Source organism: Vombatus ursinus, unplaced genomic scaffold (assembly GCF_900497805.2).
Source record: "Vombatus ursinus unplaced genomic scaffold, bare-nosed wombat genome assembly UNPS02014799.1, whole genome shotgun sequence".
Taxonomy (NCBI): Eukaryota; Metazoa; Chordata; class Mammalia; order Diprotodontia; family Vombatidae; genus Vombatus; species Vombatus ursinus.
Window position 1 is genome coordinate 32,255,174 of NW_020954577.1, and position 14,658 is coordinate 32,269,831.

At 35.9% G+C, this 14,658-nt stretch overlaps 1 protein-coding gene across 5 annotated transcripts in view; it reads right to left on the reverse strand.

Moving 5' to 3' along the window:
* Nucleotides 1-1,251: 1,251 nt before the first annotated feature.
* The window catches only part of SATB1 (SATB homeobox 1), a 119,357-nt gene continuing 105,950 nt past the window's right edge, over nucleotides 1,252-14,658 (reverse strand). For 4 of the 5 annotated variants that reach the window (XM_027872341.1, XM_027872342.1, XM_027872343.1 and 1 more), the window contains exons 10-12: nucleotides 6,680-6,883; nucleotides 6,006-6,101; nucleotides 1,252-4,332 (exon numbers count right to left, since the gene is read on the reverse strand). In XM_027872341.1, coding sequence (XP_027728142.1) covers nucleotides 3,838-4,332; nucleotides 6,006-6,101; nucleotides 6,680-6,883 — 795 coding nt within the window. In that variant the 3' untranslated portion in view covers nucleotides 1,252-3,837. The remainder of the gene's footprint in view (nucleotides 4,333-6,005; nucleotides 6,102-6,679; nucleotides 6,884-14,658) is intronic. The other variant, XM_027872344.1, reaches the window with a different exon arrangement.

The window sequence follows — 14,658 nt, forward strand, 5'->3', positions numbered from 1 at the left end:
TTAAGATACTTGAAAATATTTTAGTTTCAACACATGTACTTGGCTGGGCATTGTCATGTCTATTTGAAAAATACTTTTTTGTTAAGATAGGGCATCAAAATCCTAGGATGTTAATCAATGCACATATTATGCACATAACTTTGAAACTAAGTATCATGTAATTAGGACACTCAAAAGAGTTACCTTGTCTTCTAGGAAGGTATGTGTCAACTCTGCATACTATGGGCCAAGGAGACACTGTCTACAATATTGTTTTTGCACAGTATACAGGTATATATGGCCACTGAGCATCCTACATATTAGTGAGAGAATGCTGAGTGAAGGAGTCCATGACAGATTCAGATTCATGGGGTTGAATATCGTCTATGAACTCCCCGACTCTGCTAACATACTTGACTATGGCATGCTATGGCATGTGTACCTTTAAAAGGTCTCTGAGATAATTTTCACATAATGAACCTTGTTAAATGGAGTTTTAGCACATAAACCTTTTGGCACATAAAAAAATCATAGGATTTAGTGCTAGAGACCAGCTGGTCTAAGGCTCTCATTTTACAGATGAGGAAATTGAGATCTACAGATGTGAAAGACTTACCCAGTCATTAGTAGTAGTAAGGCTGGGCTTCAGACCCAGGTCCTTGGAACTCCGGATAAATGCTCTGCTATAGCACGCTGCCTTGACCAGGCCAATCATGATGCCTACAGGATACTGAGGGAGGACTGAATGGATCAATGCACCATCCAAGTTTGAACTTTCTCTAAAGCAGCATCTTAAGCTCATTGCCTCACCATGGCCACTCAGTATACTAGCATCATTTCTTCTTGGCAAATTATTTAATATAACCACTTTCATTTAAAGGGATCAAATGGTATTTCTTATGAATGTCATCTGTTATTGTTGGTGAGTATTTACAATACAAGTGAACCAATCCACTCTGTTTTCAATCCAAAAGAAAATGGGAAGCCTTTTGGAATGAGAAAGAAAAACCTTACCTGGAAGCCTGGGCTTCAGGACAAAAATTAAGTGTTTTGGTGTGTCTCTTGGTACCTTGTCTTCAATTTAAAAAAAAAGAAAAAGAAAAACAATACAACTACCAAAATATTTCAATTTCCTTCTCTACCACCAGCCCCTAACCAGAGGAAGTGAGAAAAAGGAAGTTTAGGGAAAAAAAAACCCTATACTTATATATTCTATGCTTTCTAAGTAAGTACATGAAGAAGATAGTTATATAGCTAATGTTTTTATTCTCACTAATTTCAACTCCTCCAACAAACGATTCCCTTCTTGTTTCATAGTTAGCGGAGATGCATGAAAAGTTGAACTCTTAATAAATTAAAGGAACTGGAAACTTTTGGGGTAGAGTTCGAAGTTTATGGGAAACCAGCTGCCTCTAGAGTAGCTTAGCTGTACTTCAATATTAAAAAGTATTTTAAAGCTGAATTGGGAATTTTCAATGCTCCCAATTCAGTTTCTTAAGTAAAAGTTCAACGTTGAAGGAGCCCAGTTGCCTACAAGATCTCATCTGGGGTAGGGCAAATGGTAGAACTGAAAGGAAATGGGCAGTCATGGATCCCTTCCCAAGGAACCTCATAGCCCCGGCTAGATGTGTTCAGAAAACCTATGGGGAAATATTAAGAACAGAAGTTAGAAGAATTTTTAAAATTTAAATATGAATGAAAGATTTTATAACTATATCCTCACTTCATTCTCTGACAATTAGCACATTTAATTTTGCTACTGTGTAGTTTGCTAAGATTTAGTCTCTCTAGAATTCGGTAACTCAATATAAAACCAATGTTAGGAGAAAATGAAGTCACTACGTAACATACATAGCCTTTAGGCTTCGGGTTCTGTGTTCTCATATTCCTAAGGTAGTTTCTAGATCTAGAGGAATATAGGCAGTCTGATGAACTCAAAAGTCAAGTTACTGGAATTACTAACAGCTAATAACTATTCTTCAAAATCTTGCTTACTAAGGAATTTTCTTAAAGAGCCATTTTTTTCTATTTATTTTACGTGACTATTAATAGCCTTTTAAAGTGTTTATACATTAGTATAAGGAACAGTGTGAGCATAATTCACATAGCACAAAATAAAAGCAGCTGTACCCATTATAACAGCATCGCTGCCAGGGATTGTAAATATGTTTGTGCCTGATAGCTTTTGGACTCCAGAATATCCTGCTATCTCGGTTTAGCAGGCAAAATGTTAACCAAGACAAGGCAGGTTATGATTTTCATCGTGGAACTTCAATGTACGTGTGTGTGTGTTACACACACGTACACACATGCCATCAACATGTAAATTTTACAAAGGCTAATACAAGTCTTGAGAGAGAACTTTTCAGATGGTCTTTCTCAAAATAACAAGGTACTGCTGGGAAAGTACCATTAGCCACTGAGAGAGAGAGAGAGAGAGAGAGAGAGAGAGAGAGAGAGAGAGGGAGAGAGAGAGACAGAGAGAGAGAGAGCGAGAGAGAGCATGAGCATTCCTTCAAGTTCCTTTACAGTGAGTACACATAAGCAGACAAACCCTCCCATAGCATACCATACAAACAATTTTAATTGTGTAGTTACAGTCAATAACCACTCCTAGTCAGAACAGTTCTGCATAAAGAAAATTGTGATACACTTATAAAAACAGCTAGCTGTAACAAAATAACTGGTGTTTTCATAGCAATAAACTCATAAAAAAGAAATACACCTTTGTACAGAAAATTTATACAGATGTCGCTTTGAAATTGATTGTAAACCAAAGGAAGACACATTGCAAACATCAATTATTTTCACATTAATTGCATAAGTTTCTAAGGTGATCTATTAGTTTTATTTACCTAAGCTTATTTGCATGATAGTAAAAATTGCATACAACAATAAGAGTGAAGCTTATAGAATGAATTGCTTGGATAACATCGAGCACTTTTTATAGGCAACTGTGTAAAGCACATTTTCTCTATTTAAAACTTTTAAGACACTTTGTTTTACTGCCCATCAAAATACATTTATAAATAGAAAAGAATCAGTATGAGAACAAGGAAGCAATATTACATTTAACGGAAACTTCCAAAAAAAATTAATTACAACATGATGCTGCAGGATCTACAAATAAATAATGAGGACTAAATTGTGTTTCACATTTTCTTTCCATTTTTAAAAATCATGTAACAATGAAAAGGAAAAAAAAAATATTACAGTGACCTTTTATTTCCAAAAAAGAAAACAAATCTGAATTACGGCAGTGCCATATAATACAAGGCATTTGTTGGCGTGTGTTATTTTAAAACTGCATTCCACAGTATATAGTTCTTTTGTAACATACAATAGAGCAGGAGCAACAAACTCTCTTTTTCTTTAAAATAAGTGTGAGTTTCCAAAGACCAAGTGTGGAGTGTTACAGTAATAATAATAACAATAATTAATAATAATAATAATAATAAAAATGAAACAATAATCACCGAAGTTGTAATGCTTCTTTGAAAGCTTCAGGATCAAAAATCACTGGTATCATGCTTATTGGATACAACAGGGTGTAGCCAGTGAACACAAATTAATATCAAACAATCCTCAATGCTTCATCTGTAGCTGTAGAGCAATTTGTAAAACAGAGTAAAACATTTAGCGGTCTGCATTATCCATTTTTTTTTCATTTCATGTTTGTGTGTGTGTGTGTGTGTGCGCGCGCGCGCGCGCGTGCACGAGCACGTGCGTGTGTGCAAGTTTCTGAAGACTCATTGGCCAAACAATGAACAACAAAGGTTTCTGAGAGAATGCAAGATGGAATTTTCATTTAATTAGTTAATACCAGTGGCACTGTTGAATGAAAATAATACTTTTATCTTAGTCTTTCAGATCAGCATTAATGTCCGTGTTCCCTTCCACTGATAATTCTTCTTCTAGTTTCACTGAAAAAAGGGAGTTTGCATTTTTATCTTGGACACTTTCTTCCAAATCTTTCAGCAACTCTTCTTCTTTATACTCTGCAACATCCACCTCTAAACCCGAATTGTCCTTCAGTTTCCCATGATGCTTGAGATAATATCGCTGGTTCTGAAAGAACTTAATAATAGTATACTTGGGAAGGTCAAGCTGGGCAGAGAGAGTCTGGATTGCTTCTTCATCTGGATACAGGCCTACATCTTGTATAAAGCTCTGCAGAATTCCCAGAGCTTCAACAGAAATTTTTGTTCTCGGTCGTGTCTTCTGCCGATTTTCATCCTCTGATTCGGCTGGTGAAGCGACGGTAGGCTGCCTGGGGGGAAGTCGGGGCCCAGGCTGTTGTTGCTGGGCTTGGGGCTGCTGCTGCTGCTGCTGCTGCTGCTGCTGCTGCTGCTGCTATAAAGACAAGAAAAAAATTAAGTTCTATTTTTATATTAATCTATAAAGCTTACTAGAATAAAAAAAAAAGTAGTCACCATTCCCACAAATGGCTCCTTAAAGGAACAAAGAGTTGGAATAAAAAGCATAAGACAGCTAAATGGCTCAAAACATTAAAAAAAAAAAAACAAACCTCAAAATAATATGACCTAGAAAGGAAGAGTACTAATATGGTGGATTATCAGGGATCAGTGGAACCTTTAAATCCTTGATTTTGGGCCTCTGCTCTGAAAGGTCACCAGTTAGCATTCTGGAAAAAGTAAGCAATAAACTTAATTTGGAAGATACAAAACAAAGAGGAAGTTAACCAAGTATATTATGACGTAATTAATGAAGATATTTAAAATGAGGATTTAGAAACAACTGGAACCAAAGATGTTTTCAAAAGGTGAGCTATAGGACCCAAAGGAAAGAACTATGGTGTGTGTGTGTGTTTGTTATTCTCAACCAGGGGCTGGAAAATGTCACTTTGTTCGAAGATCATGTTTAAAATCTAAGTCAATTCATCAAGATCTGTTTCGAGTTACTATCCCTTTTTAGTCCAAAAGAACCAATGAAAGTCTCTGATTTATGACTTTTTCCTTAAGTGATAACAAAAAAAGTAGCAAAGCTCCATGACAAAGGGCAAGAGGATGTATCAATGGACATCTTCATCATGACTGAGCTGTAAAATTTCACTCTAGTTGATTCTGGTGTGGAAAGACTTTTTCTCCTAGGCCAAACTCCTATTATGAAGTTTCAAATTTAGTGTAGGCATGCTTGTTAATAATTAGTATCTATATGTGCTGTAATTTGCTATAAATAATTACTTATAATAAATGTGACACATTCACATATTGTATGCTGTAGATACTTTTTTTTTTATCCAGCAAGGCAAATCAACCTGAGTAAGCAGCAAAATATTAGAATGTTTATACTGTGCATAAGCATTTCCTTTTATCCCCCTAAGAAGCAATTTTATTAAAAACAATTTACATTTTCAAACAAGTACTGTTTTATTACTTAACATATATCTTTCTCTTTTTTATTTTTGCTAAATCAAACAGTAAATTTTTCAGGCTTTCACAATTATTTTAGTGCTTGATATCCTAAGGGATTGCCTTTTTCAGTGTGTTTTATCTTTAATACACACTCATGGCTTTTTTCCTAGTGGCTGGAAAGCTCCATTCTTTTTAGCTTTGTAAATATATATGTATTTTCTCCTATGGAGATAATATAAGTAATTCACAAAGATAGCTGAGTTCTGCCAGCCAACTATTTTGTCTTTCAAAGAGGAAACTGAAAAGATCCCTGTAGATTTCTCAAACAGCAATGAATGATGTAGCATTAAGTTCACCCTTGACAGCAGCAGAAGCAAAAGGGTACCGGACCTGATGAACTATAGGAATACAGAGTTTGACACTGGGAACCCAGAACCTGGACCTTTTGTGTAGGAGTGGGGAAAGGAAGAAAGTCTTATTCGTCCTAAGCACAGGTTGAATTCTGTGGCAAAACCTTCTTTTAGCGTTGCTGCCATTGTGTAGTGGGGGTTCCCCCCCAAGTAAATGATAAATTATTTCTCTTTGATGGAGGGAGTGGGTCCTTGAAACCCCCCTTTCTCTCCCTGACATGTTTAACTTGTGCCAGCTCACCTGTGGAGCAGCACCCAGCCATGGTCCAGGGGTCAGCAGGCTTGGTGAGAAAGTACCTCTAGGCTCTCCTTTCACAAGGGTGGTGGGAGAGGGGCTCTGAAGGAAAAACAAACATACATTGACTCACCCCTGATTTGGGATTTCTAAGGGAGGGACAAGTGAGAGGATATTAACAGAGTGAATGGGAGAGAAGATGTGGTTGGATTACTATTTTATTCTTGCACTGAATCCAAGATACAGAGAGGCTAAGTAAGAAACTTTCTCCACACCAGCATTCATTCCTTTACTTGGAAGCTCTAACACTGTCAATCAGAGCTGGGCTTGGATTTTAAATTCTGATTTAAAAACAAAGGTACAAGAGCCAACCAACCCGCCAACAATTTTAAAAAATCCACATATACCAAAAACAAATAAATAAATAACTTCCCATTAAGAAAGACTCTTTCCAAGCTACAAGTGTCAAGGGAGAGCTGTCACACTCGGAGGAAATGCACACAATAAGGAAAGGACACAATGATTCTCTTTTTATCTTCCAAAGAAGATGACAGTGTATTGTTGTATCTTGCTCAGAAGCCTGTTTAGTCTGGCAGCAAGAAAAGAAACACTCATTTCCTTTGCTAAGTTTCAAGCTTTATTTACGTAGTGCTATATTGGATTGGCCAAGGTAAACTAACCTGAATCTGTTCTGCTGGAACATGGATAATGTGGGAAGGTCTGTCACCATGGTGATGAACAGCGTTGCTTTCTTGTTCATAAATGGCATCTCGTTCGGGCTGAGGAAGACTGAGGAACCTTCTGATCATGGAAAGATTCTCCCACAGGGTCCTGTTTTCTGGAGATGGGTCTTCTTTCCAGCGTAACAGTTCACACAACCACCCCTGAAAGGTAAATGCACCACATGGTCAGCTTACAGTAATGGATGGTTGACAAAACAATCTCCCTTTTGTATTGAAGAAAAATCAATAACAAAATTAACCATTTTCATCATTTTAAAACACTCTTCTGATCTATGATCTACTAGTAATTGTGAGACCATTGAGAAACTTTTAATTTGTATCCAAAATCTACCTATGCGACAGTGGTTTGTCACAAATGTTTGTACTGGCAGCCCCAGTTTTCTATTTCAAGGATTAAAAATACATTTTCAAGGCTCCAAAGCATGAAAGCATTTATCCAAAGTTCCAGAATATATGGATAGAAGTCTATCAAACTTGCATATTTCTCTTTCCTGTTGTAAATGCCGATTTGTTTCCAGTTGAGGAGATTTAATACAGGTAATGATTTTCCCTTTAGGGAATTGTTTTTCTCCTAAAAAAGGGGCTCCCTGCTATTATTTAATTATTTTTCCTATTCTGAACAAGAAGAACTTTAGAACTTGGGTTTTTACCAAAGAGCTGTCCAACATAAATCATAGCAATGGAGACTTTCTTTAAGATTCTTTTAAAAGAAAAGGATCCCTCAATAAGATACCTAAAGGGTGGATTTTATTCCTTAATATCAATGTACAAAGGTGGTTGGAAGGCCAAAGGGTTCATTGTTTTCCTAAAGACTAGAAGGAAGAAAAAAAGGATGAAAGACAGAATGCGCCCTCAGCAGAATCTCTGGTGAGTTTTAGTTAGATCCAGCCATAAAGGCCTGAGTTACAATTGCTTTGAAAAACCAAAAGGTTAAGGGATAGCACACCTATCTAGAAACACTCAAACCTTCCTGCCACCCCACCCCTGCCCCCCAGGGTTACTCTCTAGTTACTTTGCCAAACTAGGTAAAAGGGCTCTATGGGAAAGAGGTACTATGGGAATTCTGCAATACAGACAGACTCATGTTACAGCTAGAAGGAGACACTGATTCATTTTGTAGATAAGGGCAGTAAAGGCAAGGATATTAGTCAGTCAAGAGCAGGAAAGGGCAGAAAGCTGGTTTTTTCTTTGATGATTTTAGGTTAGCCAGGATCAGGCCTGGAAAGTTAAGGGTGGTGATGGACTTTGTTTCTTCACCTCCCTTTTCTCTTCTTTTCAAAATGTACCAGTAGAGAGGGAATCCCTTCCAAATGGACACTAGCAGACATATAAATGATTCTATTTCCAATAAAATTATATGCTTATTTATTTAGGGGAAAGAATATGGTTTGGTAGAAAGGTTTCCATCTTCATGTTTTTAGCCCGGAAGTACTGGTAGTTTCATTTACTAGGCAATAACTACAAAATTCCTAGGCCTATGGTGAAAATTCAGTGGAAATGATTAGAGGAATTAGCTGTCTTTTGGATAGCTGAGCTACACAAAGTGGCTAAAGCAGGCCAATGCTGTCATCACTCAACAGATCCATTGCTAGTTTAATAGGGTCTTTTTGAGAACTGTTGTTCTACTTCTCTTCCTTTTAGTTAGACCAGAGCTCAAGCTTGATCATCTAAGTATGATCCTGACTCTACCCCATAGATTTAATTCAGAGCTTGTTGTGTAAGAAAATTCAACCATAAGAAGAAAGGGCAGATGGAAAACAAAACAAAACAAAACAAAACAGGCATGTTTTCTAACTCAAATGAATAATTTTTTAGTTAGCTATGGCGATCTCATTGCAAAGTTTCGAAAGAACTTTCCTCAACTACACTTTTCAATGAATATAGGAAACTAGGAGACCAATCATTATCTTCATCAAAATGTTTACAGACCATCCACATGCAATTATGGCTGTGGAGAATATTTGCCTAGTAAGTCGTTAACTGCTTCGAGCCTTTGGCTGTGTTTCTTTATCAGGGGATTAACAATCGTTGCACTATAAAACATTCCAGAATTGTTGTAAAGAAAATGCCTTGTACAACTTTAAGCGCGATGTAAATTTGAGGAGTTATTCCTTAAACCCTACTGGTAAACTGTTCTTTTGGAATTAAGGCAAAGATGGTAACAGGACATTTTTTAATTATATCTCTATCTAAGGGACCTGTTTAAGTGAATACTGGCTTTTAGGTAATGCCAGGTGGGATCTGGATTCTTACTCGCCTGCGCTGGTACATTCTGGATGGTGTTGTATTATCATTCTTCACCTAATTGGGGCTGGAATCACAGACCCTTTTCTCGGCCATGCCTCTCAACCGTGATATCTCTAGGTTGCTGATACTATCCTGTCTAATGTAAATGATCATACTAGCATATAGCATTCAGAAGCCACTGAAATTATAGCACAAAATGGCACACTTACTAATTTCAGCCAGTCTATACCCCACAAAAAGAGGAGCAATAAGCATTCCAGAAATTTCCTTGTAGGACAATGGGTTATTTCTCAAATATGTAACTTAAAATGGACAAGAGATCACATAGATGTTAAAAGATTGCTCTGAGCGTGGAGAAACATCAAAGAACCTGAAAATCCTTTTGAAACTTTCCTTAAAGTTGTATAGAGATCGGTTAGCACTTGGATATATGTGAAAACATGTGGATCACAGATGTTCTTTGGAAAAGAAAATCATTAGTTCTCTTAGAATGGCTAATAATGATAGCTAATTCCTAAACAATCACGTTCATGCTGGTTTAACAAATATTTCAGAAAAAGAGCCTTGACTCATTCAACAAATATTTTGCTTATATTGTCACTTCTGTGCTTCTATGCTTATGAGATGGATCCTTATTTTTATTAATTGCCCATGACTAACATAACATTTCCAGTAGTTTGCTATTAACCTCTGCCCTGAAATAATACTTCTAATTCCTTATCTAAAAATAATTTGATGAATTATAAGTTGAAGCATGTCTCTGTTAGCCTTTCAAGGCGATAGGATGATTTTAAGAGACTGAAATCAGATGCTTCTTAGAAAATATTTAAAGCTGCAGCTGGGAACTGTTAGTTTTGCAAGGATATTCTAACAACAACAACAACAAAAAAAAGGGCGATTTTCTTAAAGTGCATTCACTTAAAACCATAATGAAAAACAGACATTTTGATATGCCAGTAACAGACATTTTGATATGCCAGTTCTGTGGCAATGTGGAAGTAATTGGCTCATTTCCAGTTTGTGATGGTGAAAATCAGGTTTGGGGTATTTTAATACAATCATACAACTAACTTTGAATATTCTGTTTTAATTGCATATTAAGTGAGATTGTATTAATGATGACAGAATATTAGTAGAAGGGACTGAAGTTAAGATACTTGGATCTCTTGTAAAACCAAGTCTTTATCACCAGGTGCCGGGTCAGCACTGTGTAACATGTGAGTACTCTTACTGGACAAACCAATCTAAAGACTATTCTGTGGTAAAGTTGAAATGTTATTGTGCAATATTTGACAAACACAATTGTGTTCTGTCAAGTAGTGTGTTGATATTTTTCTTTTTCTTTTTCTTTTAAAGGAAGGTATAGGCATGCTTGGGAGGGGGGGAACAGACAAGTAGAAATATACCATAGTTTTTTCTTGCAAAATACAAATATGACTATGTTTCCAGAGAGGTCTATGGTTGTTAAAACATTACATGATCAGAAAGTGGGGATGAGAAACCACGAGCTAAAATAGATCACAACTGTTCTACACAATCTGTAGAAATAAAAAAAAAAAAAACCCAAAACGGGGAAGTAACAGTCTTAAAATAATTAGGCCAATCCATTCTCAGGAAACTAAAATGGTACAAGGAACAACCTAAACTTTAAACATAGTAAATTTGCCAAGCAACATTACACTGAATATAAAGAGGGCAAAATATAAACAGTAGCCACATGTAAATAAATTAGTAAAACTTTCAGGATGTTACTACTTTTCAAACTGACAAAGTTTAATTTGACACCTTCTGTTCCAAACCCTTTGTTTCTATTCAAAATCACGCCTTTAGCTGCTATCAATCACAATGCTTCCCTTATTACTTAAAAAAAAAGGGAAAAAAAAAAACCTCACAAACCCAACAACTGGCACAAACCCTAGTTAAGCTGAAAATGCCATGCAGATGAATTCTGAGATAATATGTTCAAACCTGTTATATACAACACAAATCCTGTAAAGTTATGTATTGTAAACCTACATTTATTGAGAACTAAAAGTCTTAAATCCATCTGCCACAAAGGAAATACTGTTATGCACTTTATAGTAACCAAGTACCATCTGCAAATGTCTTGCTACAGTAAGCAAGAAAACGGTGAAAAAGATGCTAAACCCAAGATGTATAAAAAATAAATAAGGAGCTTCTGACTGTTTTTGGTTAGGGATTTATTAAAGAAACATAAGAGGTTTAAAAAAATGAGAATACAGAATGAAAGCCAAACTATCACGAGAAAAAAAAAGAGGAGGGGACCTCAAACTCAAAGATAATAACAATGACAATTTATGACAGTCCAGGAGGCACATGACTGTATGCTCATTTTAAAGCAGAAATTAGCGGTTCTCGTCTCAATATTCTAATGATGTGCTTTACTGACAGGATCGTGTTGTACCACATTTAAATAAAAATCCTGGCACCTTCATCTCTCAGCTGCTAATTTCCTACCAAACAAAATCTCTGATTTCCACTCCACTCTCTTTTTAGAACAGTTAATTCAAGTCGATTCACTTTCCAACATTATAATGGATAAGGGGTGCACACTGATTTTAATTGACTGAGTAAAGTAACCTCCTTTCAGGAATGAATTTATTGTACCTCTCAAGCCTTGCCAGAGCGATCCTTCCATATCATGAACTGGGCTATAGCAGATAGTTCTGAGCAAAACTAGTTTTCCATGGAAAATACTTTAGTCTTTTGTAGGAAAAGTTCTTTTGCCTGCTACAGACAGGCACCACACACACACATACACACACACACACATATACACACATGTGTGTATGTATATACACACACACACACACACATGTATATATATAGCGTGTCTGTATATATACACATACATATGTATACATATAGGGCTCCTGTATATATACACACACACATGCATTTCAAACCTTGTGAAGTAAAAAATGACAATAATTTTCATTGTAACTAGGGAGGCATAAATACATTTAAAAGAAAAAATAGAATAGTAATTTGAATTCTAAAAGGAAAAACATTTTATAGACTCTATGCTAAGATATGACTCCCCCCCTTTTATGTATTATTTTCAGGCATATTTTGTTCCAATCTCTGGGGCATATGGTATAATAATATATGGTATTAAAAGAAATCAATCTAAATAGGGAGGTATTTGATACAAACATTTCAGTGAAAAGCATGAACTACATTTTAGCATCTACTATGAACAAGGATTAAGTACATAATCCATTAAATAGTATTTCTAACTAAAAAAATTCAGTATTGTAGACTAAACTACACTACACATTTGGAATGAGTACATTTTCAACAACCAACCCTAAAGCTAGCAATTTATCATTCAGTAAATAATTTTCGACTTTTAAAAGAATCTGTAAGTGTTACTTATGCTAATGAAGACAGTTTTGAATCTGCCCACAAACATGCTAATAGAGGGCAATTTTTTTTTTTTATTTACAAAGCTGAAGACACTCAAGGGTGATTTTCTATCAATGTTCCATACGCGCGTAAAAAGCCGCTCTAATTGTAAGAGGCCCCAAACTCTTCCCCTTTCACATCGGGTTTAAGGATAGGACAGAAATCCAAATGGACTAATGATATGACAAACTTTTGCTTTCAAATTCACAAAGAGTTGCATTCTCAGACTTTGCTCTTCATTCCAGCGGTGCTGGACATCACCAATGAGCTTTCCTCTAATGTAATACATTCACATAAAGAACTGACAGATTTGAAGAAGGTCTCCTATCTCACTGGGGGTCTCAATGGGGACCGTGTATATTATCAGCAGTGTTACTTAACTAAGACAAATTTAAACATCTCTCCAAGGGATTTTGTTCCAAAATAGTGACATAAATGTCATCAGCCTTTGTAGAAATTGTAAGTATTTAGGATAATTAAGGTTATTTTTTTTTAGTAATGTGTACATTATAGATCACATTTATAAAAATGAAAATTCATCATTATTTATAGACTCCCCCTTTTATATTGGGATAAAATGCATTATTGTGTTTGGAGTATGTATGCTTCAAACCAAAACTTCGGGATTCTTCATTATGATGAACGGTTGCTTTTGCCATAAAGGAAAAAAAAAAAGTCCTAACATGTAACAGTGAGAAACATAATGGTAGCAAAGGAATACTGAAAGCATTTTAAATTATTTACTAGGTTAAAAGGGTGAAATGGTACTTTAAATACATCAAATTTCATCATCTGGGCCATTTTTTGGTGGCAAAGTGGTATTGATCTTTCCAAATGCTTAAAATTAACTATTTCCAGAAGGTCATTATTTGATTAAAGGCATTGAAGTTGAGGGCAAGAAATGATGCACTTTGTCTTCTTTCCCATTCAAATCATCACATAATTTAATCAGAACTATCTCATCATGTCCTGTAATAAAAATGCCCATCTTAAGATACTTTTTGGGTTTTATCTCACATGTTAACCTTTAAATGCTAGGAAGTTCTTTTAGAAGAAAAATGTTTGCTAAAGATTATTTTATAAAACAATGAGTGGGGTTTCAAGCATTAATATTAAGAAGTTTGTCTCCTCTATAAATTATATGAAAATACTATTGTATCCTCAGTTCAAGAAGATCTTTACATAAAGTGAAAAATGTAAATTATGCAAATAGCTAGACTAAGAAATGCAACCTCCCTAAGGCACAACTCAGGAGTCTTTAAAACCAAGTCTTCATCTTAAGTAACTGACCCTATTAAAAATATACGTGAAATAAATTGTTCCGCTTCCAGTCTAGGGCATTATGATATTAACAAAATCTTTTCCACTCTAAAATCACCACATAGACTATCACTTAATTTCAATATTCTAAAAAGGATAATCAGCAAGTTTTGCCAATTATACAAATAAGGGCACACACAAATGGGGACAGTGAGCTAGAAACCATGTTTCAGAACATTTCCAGTTAATCCCATCTAGGTTGTGGGTATAGTTTCTCAGTACTAGACAAGGACAGGGGCTGGACCTGTGATTTCATAGATATAGCAAACTCCTGGGTAGAAAATTCCTTCTACCAACTGTTGGTTGGCACCTTCTATGTGACTTATAGTCTTAAAGAGCTGCCCAAAGCATTGAGTAAGTTCAACGGTTTGCACACAGTCACACAGACACTATATTTCAGAGCTGGACACCAACTCTTCTTTTCCTGGGTCTGAGGCAAGCTTTCTCTCCAATAAGCTATGGCTGCTTTTATAGGTATTGTATACATTTTATAAAGCACAATATACACAGAGAAGAAAAAAAAATCATGTCAATCTAACAGTACTTTGGGTTTTTGTCAATTTTTTGGGAGGATGGGGGTTTGTGATATTCCTACTAGAAGACTTTTTTTTTTTCTGAAAAGGCAAAGATTTCTATGCTTATTTATATCCTACAAGTATAACCAAAACGATTCATTTTGGTAGTCAAAGATTCACGGTGTCCTAATGAAAGAACACTTAAAATAGCTCTAGTAAGTTCCTCCCCTTGAGTGCCTCTGCCAAAATCTTGCCCAACTTGGGACTGGCATAGGTGGCAAGGGATACCAAAAGAAGGAGATTACTCTTCTTTATCTAGTGAAGGTTTCGGGATATGTTCTTTCTCTAATCCATCCTCCCCTCAGCTGCCAAAGTGATTCTCCTGAAGCTTTGGTCTAGCCATGC